This window comes from Pogona vitticeps, chromosome 10 (assembly GCF_051106095.1).
Source record: "Pogona vitticeps strain Pit_001003342236 chromosome 10, PviZW2.1, whole genome shotgun sequence".
Classification (NCBI taxonomy): domain Eukaryota; kingdom Metazoa; phylum Chordata; class Lepidosauria; order Squamata; family Agamidae; genus Pogona; species Pogona vitticeps.
Window position 1 is genome coordinate 19825473 of NC_135792.1, and position 14038 is coordinate 19839510.

At 39.9% G+C, this 14038-nt stretch overlaps 1 protein-coding gene across 3 annotated transcripts in view; it reads left to right on the forward strand.

The window, feature by feature from the left end:
- CDH8 (cadherin 8) overlaps positions 1-8543 on the forward strand; it is a 328629-nt gene extending 320086 nt beyond the window's left edge. For 2 of the 3 annotated variants that reach the window (XM_072980825.2, XM_078380477.1), the window contains 2 exons: positions 2744-2995; positions 6344-8543. In XM_072980825.2, the coding sequence (XP_072836926.2) occupies positions 2744-2995; positions 6344-6837 (746 nt within the window). In that variant the 3' untranslated portion in view covers positions 6838-8543. The remainder of the gene's footprint in view (positions 1-2743; positions 2996-6343) is intronic. The other variant, XR_013538622.1, reaches the window with a different exon arrangement.
- Positions 8544-14038: the final 5495 nt, after the last annotated feature.

The window sequence follows — 14038 nt, forward strand, 5'->3', positions numbered from 1 at the left end:
CACATTGCCCCCCCAGCAAGCTGGGTACTCATTTTACCGACCTCGGAAGGATGGAAGGCTGTGTCATTTATCATTCTTTTATTATGCAGGCTACACATTGTCTCCTCTCCCCCCCCCCCCACACACACACCACAAGCTGGTTACTCAATTGACTCAGAGGGGTGGAAGGTTGGATCTAGCTGGCTACTTGAATTTTTCGGCATTGAACTCAGGTCATGCGTAGAGTCCTGACTGCAGTATTGTAGTTTAATCACTGTGCCGTAAGGTTCCTCTATGGAAACAGAAGGAACGGCCAATTATGAAGTGGCCAATTATGTACAATCATTTTCTTCACTTCGACAATATTAACATTTTGGAGTACTAAAATGAAATTTTCAAGTGTGAGCTTCCTGGAACTGCAGAAGTTGTCATCCAACTGCATTGGATACTCCTGCCTTGAGCAGGGAGTTGGACTTGATGGCCTTGTAGGCCCCCTTCCAACTTCACTTTTCTATGATTCTATGATTCGATAGGGTATCACAGAGCTGGGAAATGAAACAGAAAAGTCTAAGAATTGTTGTTCTGCTTAGATGTTGACCCCTCAGGATCTATAGCAAAAATAAATTTCCAAAATGGAAAACCTGAAAATCAACCTGAGGTGTGACAGTATCAGGTTTTACCTAAGAGGATGTAGGATCAATGGTCTCTCTCCGTCTATGTAAACTAGTCATTTGGTGAATTCGCAACTGTTTATTGCCAATGCCCAAGAGGCTTATGTTGTTGGAAGTAGAACCACCAACAAATATGGGAATCTCCATATCAAAAGAGATAGAGATTACATTTAAATGGCTCGCTAGGGGAAAAAACAGCCATGTGATGCATGTTGTGAGTATCACCACACAATTGAAGTCCTCAGTGTTGTGTAGCCTCTCTTTAGCAGTAGATCTCTCTTCTCCCTCTTTGGTAGATCCTGACCTCTGACCTGAGTGGCTATACATGGTGTTTCTCATGGAAAAATGAAAAAGAAAACCAGTTGTGTAGTCCATGAACAGCACCTAGACTCAGAATTGAGAGATACCTTTATTGGACCACTGAAATATAATTATAAAATGACACTATTCTTTGTTCTTATGTGTTCTGGCTGTCTGAATCAGCAGAGAAAAATCACATTTGGGTAAAAGTCTTGCCCCTCCATCCAAATAAAAATGGTCAGAGTCCTAATGCCATTCTATATTTACATAAGGTAAATTAGGTAAGTCTGAATAATAAATTGCCACTCATTAACAAGATAATGGTTGCAATGCATTCATGGGCACACATCTGATTGGTGATTGGCTGATCGGGTGTACTCCCAGGAATGAAGTCAGCACCTCATTAATCAGAGGCAATTAGTTTTCAAGGTTTATGGGATTTTCTTTAGAGAAACATAAATCAGCAACAGGATTCTGCTCAGTCTTTCTTCTTCCTGTCAAATGTCTGGTATTCATGTTGGATGGAACACAATGGAGTGTTTGGTTACATCAATGGTGAAAACTTTAATCTTTTATGTCAAAAAATATTGAATATTTAGAAGTTTTCTAGAATTTCAGTTAGTACCAATTGTGTGGCCTTGACATGTTTCTAGAATAAAGTCACTTAAAGTTAATGTACCTTTCAATTCAAGGGTGGACAACTGCCTTTCCCTTCAGAAACGTGGAGGGCTACACCCATCATAAGACCCTTTCAACCACCCTTATGCCTCACCTGCATAAAATGTTGCTCCTTCAGAGGCTACTTGTATCTTCTGGGGAACATGTTTGACTATTTTGCAGCATGCAGAGGAACCTGCTTTATGCCCCAAAGGGGCTTAAGTTGAAGAGCCAGTCTTAATGTGAGTCATTGCTGACTTGACTATCGGGCAGAGAAAAGATGCCAAACCCTATGAATCTCATTACAGCTTGGCCAATGGTCAATAATGGTGTGGCATGTAGTCTAACATCTGGAGACCCACAAGTGGGAGCCACTGGCTCCAGGTTTCATTGGTTTCTTCTTGTTAAAGGAAACCAACATGGCCCAATTGGCAAAAAAAAAATCATGTGCAACTCCACTTTTGAATACAAAAGAATGCAGCCTGACTAATTATAACGTGCAGGTTAATTTATATACAGAATATGTTTTTGTTCTTAAAAAGTAGTTTATGATTATAAATCAGATAGAAATGCAAGCATAAATCCTCAGAACTTAGAGGAAGTCAATAAAGCATAACGAAGTTGCAGACAGAACCCCATTTAAAGAATGTGCCTGGCTAAACAGAAAGGTTTTTACATCTCATCCATACAGATGGAAGTCAGCTGTACCTCCCGAGGGCAGGTATTTTATAAACTGTCCAAGAATGGGGGTGGGGCATGTCCCAACAAAATGATGCCTGAGAATAATGGGACATACAGCAATACTTCTGGAAGCAAATATGATGGGGGGGGTCATCAGATTCGCATGGGAAGTGATCTTTCAAATACTCTGTGTACTTCTAAATGAAGCTAGAGATGTTGAGGGCAAAAACTGTAAAAAAAAAAGAAGGAGGAGGAGAGAGAGTGAAATGTGATGCAGAAGATGGTATTAAAATAACACGTCAGCTGCCCAGAACTGACAAATAATTGAAGGCGCATTTCTACGCTCGTGAAAACGAAGAACAGACGAGGTACATTACTAAGTTACTGTGACTCAGTTCTCGTAAAAGCTTTCTACAGCTTTTATCTGAAATGTTTTTTCTCTCCCTCTCTTCCAGATAATACCCTTAACATTTTGACAAAACGTAATGGGTTCAGTCGCCAGAAGCAAGAAGTCTATTTTCTACCAATCATCATCAGTGACAGTGGAAATCCTCCAATGAGCAGCACCAGCACCCTTACCATTAAGGTCTGTGGTTGCAGCAACGAGGGCATTGCCCAGTCCTGCAGTGCTGAAGCCTACGTCCTCCCAATCGGTCTCAGCATGGGAGCATTAATAGCAATCCTAGCCTGCATCATTTTGCTGCTAGGTATGTATTCATTTACTTGCCAGAAAGCCTTCCAGATGACAAGGGAGCATCATTTACGAGTACAGTATATGCTTTTTCCTGTGAACGTTCCCAAGAGGTTGATCACGATTCTGGAAAGCTATTGCCAGCTAGAGTAGAAAAAACAGCCTCAACTGGAGGGTGTTCTGGCTCAGTGTAAGACTGCATCATGTATTGCAACGGGGATGGCCGTATCGCCAGGCAAACGGTGTAACTGCCTCAAGCAGTAGATTTGCAATGCCATGAAAGCATATTTAATTTGTTATTTCACAGTCAGAGATGAGAAAAGTTTGCGGGATTTTGTCCCTCACATATCAAAATCATTTGGCCAGCTTCGGATGCTTGCACTTTGATGTGGGTGAGAGCAGGCACAATTTGCTGCTTCAGGCAAGAAAATGTCTTGGGTGGTCCCTGAATTTCTGGCTCATCTGTTACAGTAGCTAAAGAATCACTGATCTGATTCAGCGGCCATCTGATGAAATGGTCTGCAGACCCTGACAGCATATAGTGTTAGTCATCAGGGTGTGCCATGAAATTCTTTGTTGTTTTTTCCTGAAACAGATTAAGGTGTCTCTCCAACTTGAAAAATTAAACAACAGAGACAAACTGGCCTGCGATTAAATTCTTTAGTGGTGAAAGAGTAAAGTGGTTGAATTGTTACAGCAGCATCTCTGTCACTCTGACATGCAAGTGAAAGCAGATGGTCACCCCAAGTCTGAAAGCCAAAAATTAGAAGAAGGGGGAAAATGCTGCCATTCCACGCCATTCAATTCTAGGAAGCCATTTGCATCTGGATATAAAAAATGGTTATGTCATATCCCTGTAGGCCAGAGCTTCACAACCAAATCCGCAATCCATCTATACTGCCAAACATTCATTAAAAAAACCTCTGTTTTTATGGAGTAGCAAGCAACAAAAGCCTCAACAGGTTTGACTATACATAGTTGGGAGAGTCAGCTTGACTGACAACTGCAGGGTATCATGGGCAGTAAATTCACAGAAAAACAGGCACCGTGTCCTAGTGGTAAAACTTTGGACATGATTACAGAACACAAAACAGAAACAAGGCAAGACACTGTGCTCTGATCTTCTGATCCATTTTGTTTATTCTAAAACAGCTGTTAAGCAGTTTAAGCAAAGCAGTTGCACTAGGAGATGGGCATATGTTGACTTTTCCTTACTATGTTGTTTCCAAAATCAAACAAGCTGCTTAGGGACTGTTGTTAGACCTATTAAAGGAAAGATGCAAGGGTCATACACACATATGCAAGCATGCATGCATGCATGCATGCATGCACACACAATTAATTACATGCCAACTTGTTCATTCCAACCTAAGGTGACCCTCATGGTTTTCTAGGTATCCACTACTCAGAAATGTTCACAGTTCCTTCGGGACTGTGCAGTGCCTGAGGTTCCACTGAGACGGCAGGGTGCCTAATCCTGCAAACTATCTGGGAGGAAAAGTGGAGATTTGGATTCCTGCCTTTGTCTGCTACAATCCAACAAGCAATACCAACAGTTAATGACCCCACAAAGTTTTCATTAATTTTAAAGTACTTCTGTGTCTCCCTGTATTTCATATATGTATATGTATTAGATATATACATTTCCACAAGGAGGAATGGTTCAAACCAGAAAAGCAGGATGATTCAAAATATTTTCCTCCCTAGGTCATCTGCCCTGAGTCATTGCTTCTAGTCAATATTGGATTGGATTATGGCATCCATCCAAACACAACAGAGGCTTATTGAAATCACCACATTCAATGTGCTGTGGTTTATAACACTATGTGTTGTGTATAGTCTGGGATCTTAATGTGCCTGCAACCTATTTTCCATGGCTTATGCTGATAAAAACCAGGTTTGCATAAGTATGTTTGGATTATACATTATTCAGCATGCAGAATGCATGTATGGCACAGAAGTGACACAAGCCAGTGAAGCTTCATTTGTATAATTACTTTTTTTCTGGAAATGAACCTCCAAAATCTTGGGATCGCTGACCATCCTAGCTTGGGTGTTATTAAAAAAAAAAAGTATCTTTCTGCACCTTCAGTAATTCCATCTTACACAGCTCAGAACATTATAAAATAAGCCGAATAGTGGTACTTCTATTCCCTTTCTTAGTTGAGTGGTGATCTTTCCAGCACCCATGGGAATAACTGTCAGTAGAAGCAAGCATGCCATGAATTATCACTGAGGAAATGGCTTATTATCTGGTCTAATGGAGTGTTTGTTCCTTTCACAAAGATATGCTGGTAAATTGTGATTGTTAGCAATAGACTAAAAATAAAATAACACTGTTCCACTCAGTTAAGGAACTCATTACAGTAAAAAAAATGGTGCTGACCACATCTTTAGATGGTTTTAGAAAATGACAAGACAAGTTCGTGTAGGAGAAATCTATCCCAAATTAACACTATGAGAAGTAAGCAAAATCATCATGTTCAATGGAGGCGTATGTCTGAGTATTAGATTATCGTTAAGAATCAAGGGAAGATTGTTATATCCAGGCTTTGCTTATGAGAATCATGATAAGCAAAACTTGAATACAATAATTACGCCCTGATTTTGATCTGTCATCTGATCTCATATATATGCCTCCACTGAACACGACATATACCTCTCCTGAGGAATCCAATTGGCCTTGCTCAAAAATAGAATAATAGATTCTGTCATAGTGGTTCTCACCCCTTGGGCTATCTGTATATCTTGGACATTAGCTCTTGGGAGCTTTTATCACCAGTCAGGAGTAGTTTGTGGACTAGAAATAGGAGGGCACATCACCTCAAAATTTTGGAAGGAGTATCCTTCTGTCCCAGTCATGAGCTACCTGTGTCACAAGCCATTTTCTGGTGACAAATCTTTGGGTAGAGATGGGCATGAACCACAAAAATGGTGGTTTCTGGTGTATCCATGAACCACAAACCATCTTTTAAACAAACAAACAAAAAATCTGAACCATGAACCAGTTAGTTTTTTTAAAAAAATGTTTATGCTGGTTCCTGTGTCCTCCCCCTCCCCCTCCATTGTTTTAAATGGGTGTCCTGGCCCCATGTTGCTCTGATTCGGTGTTATGTGGCATTGGATCATGACTAAAGGACTAAACAAACAAACAAATAAGAGTTATACACCTATTTTGAGCTACATGGGGGTCCAGCATGCCTGACTTCAGTGTTATTGAAGGGAGAAGTGTAATCAACAATTTAGTCTAACTGTAGTAGAAATAAATAACCATTTAGATGCTGCCCCCCTCCCAAAATTTTTTCTTATATACAAAGAAAGGTTGCTTTCAAAGGCTGATTATCTTGTGATCTTTCCTTTGCAGTCATTGTGGTGTTGTTTGTGACTCTACGAAGACATAAAAATGAACCTCTTATTATCAAAGATGATGAAGACGTGAGGGAAAACATAATCCGCTATGACGACGAGGGAGGAGGTGAAGAAGACACAGAAGCCTTTGATATTGCAACTCTGCAAAACCCTGATGGGATCAATGGATTTTTGCCCCGCAAGGATATTAAACCTGACCTTCAGTTCATGCCCAGACAGGGACTGGCCCCTGTTCCCAATGGTGTTGATGTGGATGAATTTATCAGCGTAAGGCTTCATGAAGCTGACAATGATCCTACAGCCCCCCCATATGACTCAATTCAGATTTATGGGTATGAGGGACGAGGCTCGGTAGCTGGTTCCCTAAGTTCCTTAGAGTCAACAACCTCAGACTCAGACCAGAATTTTGACTACCTCAGTGAATGGGGTCCCCGTTTTAAAAGACTTGGGGAACTTTACTCAGTGGGCGAAAGTGATAAAGAAACTTGACAGTGGATTACAACTTTTTTTTCACTCTTGACTGAAAACACTCATGTAATATTCTAGGGCCACTGTTATTAGTTATGACTAATGTGGCTTTTTGTTTAGGGGCAAGTTTAATGCCAGTCATCTATAAAATCAACTACATTGTAATGTTGAACCAAAAAAAAAAAGAGTACATAAATCAAAAGTATATATTAGGAGGTCTGAGTCTTGTGGAATGTGAAGTTAAGTACGTAGAGTGTCTAGAAGTCTTTGGATATTCTATATTCACATGGCCACTCTGAAGATGGGAGTCTGGATCTCTAATCATCTTCGGTGAAATGGATGGGAATGAAATGTAGAAGATGCTATCTGATCTCATGGACTTCTGTGGATTTTTGCAGATGAGGAGTATCTTCTGACAGTCCATAGGGAACTAAAGGTTTGTTTTCACGTTGCCAACAAAGTTTCTACTACGACGACGATGACGACAACTACTAAAAAACAAAAAGAAAAGGAATGTTAAAAGCAATATCTGGTCTTCTTTGCAATGCAGAAAAAATGTTTTTTAAAAGTATTGATAAAGTCCCTCCTGGTCTCAACTGTGCAGTGACCACAAATTGTACATAGGGTCATCGTTGGCCACAAAAACTGCAGATTAAATGTCATCTTTAAATATTGTGTCAAGCCTTAAAATATTCACATGTTCTTAATTCATTCCAGTGGCAGGATTCAAAATCTACAGTTCTGCAAAAGTCTGGGAGAAGAGGATGGAATGGAAAGCTCTTTCCTTTTAAATAAAAAGGGATTGTTTTCTGAAAGGAGTATTCCTATTGTCTACTTTGTCTTCTGTAGGAAAATGGGGGAAATATCTGTTAAAGAAGATGGACTCACAAACATGAAACAAAAGCTGATTTTATTGCTAAAGAACAAATTTATTTGTTTAATCCTTGAAATAGATATTTTATTGATGTCCGTTACTACTTTTATTTATTATGATTGATTACTGGTTAAGATTATATGGGAAGGGAGCAATCTAAATTATATCCATTAATAAACCATTGCAATTCTATGTTCTATGTATAATGAATGTTAAAGGAAATGTACATTTTAGAAAACAAACACAGAGAACGTTAGCAGTAGTGAACAGAAAGTGAGTGATAGAAGGGTGAAAAATGTTCATGAAGGAAACTGACATCGAACCATTTAACATTTTTATCATAAAGCGAGTAACTGGCGTTTTGATACAAGCACAAACAACTGGAAACAAACTGGTTCATGTGAATATTTAAAAAAACAAAACAAAAAGCGAAACTTCTTAAATTCTACGCATTGTTTGAAAACATCAAACAGGCTTCGAGTTATCTACCATTTTACAAGAGGATCCAGTGTGTACATTATTTTCCTGTTTACTTTCTTGGCCTTTTTTTTGTCCCCCCCCCCCCCTAGAACGTCCATGGTTCTGCACAGAAATCTTGTTTACAGACTGATCAGTGCTTAGAGGCTGTTGACATCCCCAATTTGTAATGTGAACTTACCATTTAGAAATAGAAGCTGTATAATAAAATTAAGTATTACATGGAAATCATCTTTACTTTTTTCCTATCTTTTCTTTGTTTTGTTTTTGCTGTTACTGTTTTGTTTATTTACTCCATGTATTGTATTCAGAAAACAGAAAACAAAGCAACTCCTGTATTGTTTCCTACTTTGTGGAAATATATTTTTATAAATACCTTCTTTGTGATCACTGTTTCTTTCCATTTTGGCTGCATCTTATAGACACGCTTCATCAGAGGCTGAATAGGGAAATCTTATAGAGATACATTGTTTCTTCTAAGCCTTTTTATATATTTCTATATATCTCAATGGATTGTTTGGCTCATGGATGTTGTATGAATTCCCCTGTTTATTAAAAATAGGTTAACTCAGGCGCAAATGAAAAAAAGAAATGATGCAGGCAATTGGCCTCTATTCAAAACTCTGTCTGTTGTAGCATTTAAATTAAATCCCTGGACTGGTGAAGATGACTTTTCTTCAATGCAGTGAAAGAAGAAGTGTTGCCATTCAAAATACTTGTGCTTAATCATAGTCTATTAAAGTGTGTGTGTATGGGGGGGCAGGTTATCTTCTATTGGAATTTGAAACAAATCAACCGTATTCCCAAATATCTATCATGTGTGGGGGGAAACGTTTGCATTGTTTCCATTTCAGGGGCCTTTTGGGGGCCTCATCTTTCAGTTTTAGGCTGCAGATCCTTTTGGTAAACCTGAAATTATCTGAGCCTTTCAGGTTATTTCTTAATAGTTTACTATTCTGGTTTCTGGTGCTGGAGCCAACTAAGTCCTAGAAAACCCTCAAAACTGATCCAAAAAGAAAAGGAAAGAAAAGCAGGGGCAAGGCAACAGACAACCACTCCAAAAGTAGTCAACAGCAGTGGTACATGAGAAAGAAAAAACAATCATCCACAGACCTAGGAATGTACTAATAGTACTTTGAAATTCACATTTATCATCAGATCATCATCCTCATCAATAGGAAACATAGACGAGAAAGAGAAATCATCATCACAGTCATAAAGAAAAGAAATAAATCCATTAAAGGCAGCATAATTAACTGCCAAATCCCAAAATATTGGTATTTGGGGAGATGGGTCACCCTCTCACTGCTTCATTAGCTTTTGTTTGGTAGTATAGGCAGTCCACCAGATGAAGGGCAGGCAGGCAGGAACTCCAGGCAACTATAAAGGAAATGGGGAAAGGGGAGAGGGAGTGACGAAAATCACTGCTTCCTCTTTTGGAACCTGAGGGTGCCTGTTATAAAACTATGAAAATATCTGAAAACAAAAGAATGGAACTATACTCTGCTTTTTCCCATTCAGGTTAACCTGGATGTCCCATTCCTAATCATTATCAATAGGCAAACATATAAAATAATAATATTCAATTCGATTTATTGCGATCATATGACCCATACAGATAGAAGATATACAGTAAAGTAATGAGAGGGGCTAAAAGAGGATAGCTACGTTGAGTACAAGATGCTGAGGTTCCAATACTTTGGCCATCTCATGAGAAGAGAAGACTCCCTGGAAAAGACCCTGATGTTGGGAAAGTGTGAAGGCAGGAGGAGAAGGGGACGACAGAGGATGAGGTGGCTGGATAGTGTCTGCGAAGCAACCAACATGAATTTGACACAACTCTGGGAGGCAGTGGAAGACAGGAGGGCCTGGCGTGCTCTGGTCCATGGGTCACGAAGAGTTGGACATGACTAAACGGCTAAACAACAACAACAACATTGAGAGTTTGGGTAACTGGGACAAACTCCACTTTCTTACACATTGCAGCTAGGACGAACTTTGCTACCTGTGCTGTGGTATAAGGGTATTGGTCTAATAAGCAGTATTGTACTAACCAACTCGAAGGGTAGCACTGGAACTTATTCAGCAATGGGCAGATTAGTTTGTTCCTGGTTTATTCATAGGATGGGCAGTGTAAAAGCATATGCACAAGAAATTCAGGGAACCTTTTTCCACAAGGGCAAAATCTTTCTTGGCATGGTATTCCCTTAAGTCTGCCCTGAAGAAGGGCTGATGGGAGCACGTTTATTTATTTATTTATTTATTTATTTATTTATTTATTTATTTATTTATTTATTTATTTATTTGTTTGTTTATTTATTTATTTATTTATTTTATTTCTATCCCGCCTATCTGATCATATTAGACCACTCTAGGCGGCTTACAGTAAAAACAACAATGTAATTTTAAAACTTTACAGCAGAATGTAATTTAGTCTAATGAACATGAATGCTCTGTGAAAATAATAATGTGACATCAAGTCACTTCTTGACTTTTCATGGTTTTTCAGATAGAGAATATTGAGAGGTGCTTACCCATTCTCTTCTTCTGGGGACATCTTGGGGACATCGTGGCAGCTTGGCCAAGGCCACACAGGCTGGCTTTTCTGGGATGCAGTGTGGGGAAGTCAACTCCCAACCTCTGGCTTTATAGCAAGATACCTAAACCGCTGAGCTATCCAGCCATCCTAAGCAAATATATAGATGTATCAAAATATATAGATGTCTCAAAATAAGACTTTTGGGATTGTGCGCGAAGGGAAAAGTTTCATACTGGAGACCTAAGCGACAAAAGAAGTGGATGTGTTGGGAGTGGAAATACTGTATGCTTCTTGACATTCTCCTCACTCTTATGTTTGAATCCCCAATGTTGTCTTGTTTGTTCTGATTGTGTATATATTTTTCAAAGAAATGTGGGATCTGTCTCTCCAATCTGTGGTCCGGGGCTACAGGCAAAGAACTAAGATTGAAGGTTCATTGGACAGTCACTGACTTTTAATTTCTGTTAAGAAAATGGCAGTGGTGAGTGAAATGAGTACACACTGCCTTGAGGTACTAAAAGGAAGGGAGCTAGACAAACAGTTGTTGAGGATAATTAGAAAAAAAACTGGGATTGAAATCACTGGCTTTACCCTAAACCAAATATTTCACTCCTCTCATTATATTTAGTATGTAATCCCAAGGGCCATTTGGAACAACCTCCCTCCGGAGACTTGCGCAGCCCCTACACTGGGTATCTTTAAAAGCCAATTAAAAACATGGATGTTTATTCAGGCCTTCCTTCCAGTCAATACTTGATTCTTTATTCTCATTTTTCCTTTATTTATTTTTACTCTATTTTCTTGTTTTTTACATTCTCATTTGAAGATTTATGTAATTATGTGTTATTTTATTAATTGTTTATGTTATATTGGAAGCCGCTCAGAGTGGTCGCATAGACCAGATGGGCAGGATACAAATCAAAAAAATAAATAAATACATTTGGGAAGAACATGCCACTGGATTAGAGTGGAACTTACTGATGAGTAAATCTTCACAGAGTTATGCTTTAAATACTAATATTTAATCAATTTCCCATCCAATATTTAAATGTAATTGAAGGGTTTGGGGGGCTAGCTCCTCTCAAAAATGAAGTCACTTGAATTGATATTCTGTTGCTACATGTCATCAAGCCAGAACCAATCTACCTAAAGGGGCTTAAAAGGTAAGTGAGATGTTTAAGGAGTAGCTTTATCAGTTACACACACACACACACACACACACACACACACACACACACACACACACACACACACACACACACACACACACACACACACACACACACACACACACACACACACACACACACGTGACTTCCCATAGCTAAGTAAGGATTCAAAACCAGGCCCCCTGAATCCTAGTCTACGTCCACTACAACACGTTGGGTAATATATAAAAATGTATCCAGGCAATAATTAATAGTTAAAGCACATCCATAAATTGTAAGAAGAAACAGAGAGAAAGAAGGGAGAACGGCAAAGTCAAAACATTCATTTTCAGTTTGTAAGGATCTAAGTACCATCTATGCTTTTGAAAGATAATAGCCGGCATGCGATGTTGGGGGTCAGTGTCAAATTGGGTGACCATATGGCTTCAGCGTGTTCTATTCTTAAGAGTCAATATCAGCTTCAGAAGGGCCTTCAGAAAAAAAATTGTGTTGGGATACCATGGGGGAGGGCATCTCAACTGTGCCCTTTCCTTCAATGGCACAGTCCGGTTTCATCTCATATGCCCATGTCGCTTCCAGAAACCTGATCACAGATCTGGAGAATCGTATCTAACATTACCCCATAGAGTGTATCTGTACTACATGGGGGATAGCAGCTGAGAGAAGCCGAATGCTTAGAGCTCCAGTCTAAGGGAATGCTGAGATGCGGAGGTTGCGGAGGTAATGCTCTGTGCAGACTTGTCGTACATTCCCAGAATTTGCAGCACTGGAGGTGTTCAAGGAAATAATTTGAAGGTGTTAACCACGCGACAAATCCTTCAGTAGAGATGGGCATGAACCACAAAAATGGTGGTTTCTGGTGTATCCATGAACCACAAACCATCTGAACTTTTAAACAAACAAACAAAAAAATCTGAACCATGAACCAGTTAGTTTTTAAAAAATGTTTGTGCCTGTTCCTGTGGCCTCCCCCTCCCCCTCCATTGTTTTAAATGGGTGTCCTGGCCCTGTGTTGCTCTGATTCGGTGTTATGCGGCACTGGATCACTGATTTGCAGCCCTACAGCCTGCTCCACCCTCTTTCCACTGCCTTCATTGCCTCCCTACCTGTCCTTGCTGCCACCTCCTCCTCCATCGCTGCAGATGGGTGATCTGGTGCCGCACAGCCCCAACCTGGCACTGGATCAATCATGTGCAGCCCCACAGGCTCCTCACTGCCCTCATCACCTCCTTACCTGGTCCTATCGTCTCCTCCTCTTCATCCTCCTCCTTCTCCACTGCTGCCATCTTGAGAGACAGGCTTCCCTCACACAAGGCTGGCCTGCAGTCTCTGTGCATGCCCCTCCTATCAGCTGCATTACACAGAGAATCCAGGCCCAGCTCCTGGAAGGAAAGCCAGCCCTGCTATGTCTCAAGAGGGCAGTGGAGGACGAAGAGGAAGAAGCAACAGGACCAGGTAGGGAGGCAACGGAGGCAGTGGGAAAAGGGCAGGAAAAATGAACCAGGAAGTTCATTAAATCACTAAAAAGTGTGTGGTTCTGATTGGCTCAGGTTTATCAATTCAGATGAACCCGAACCAACCCAAACCAATGAACCAGCGATTTTTAACAAACTTGTTGTTTTATTTTTTAGTCCATGCCCATCATTATTCTTGAGTTCTCTTGGATTCCACCATGACCAGTTAAGAAACATTAAAGTACTATAATGATATACTGTGCAGATGCCCCACCTGTCAGAAACTCAGCTGAAGCATTTTAAACGATCCCACAATTAGAGTCATGTGAGGCAAGGTAGGGGAGAATGTGCTCGATTTGTCTCTCTGTCCTTGACACCCCCTGGAACACAGAACACCTTGTCTCGTTCTGTAAATTTCCATGCCGTTTTGAACCATTGCCTTCTCAATGGGATGCCAACAGATGGTGTGGAGGTTCCTTGTTTGTAGGGATGGCTAGGAATTTATTTCTAGTTCATTTTTGATATCTGTTTACCAGATTTCACACATTTCTTCAAATTTATGATGGAAAAGTCTTGAAATTTAGAATATTGATGTGGAAGTAACCAAAGCTGCAGGACTTTGGTTGGTACAATATATATTTTGAATTTTGATTCAAAACCATGATATTATATTTATAATCTAGGTTTGAATCCTTGTAGAAGATACATG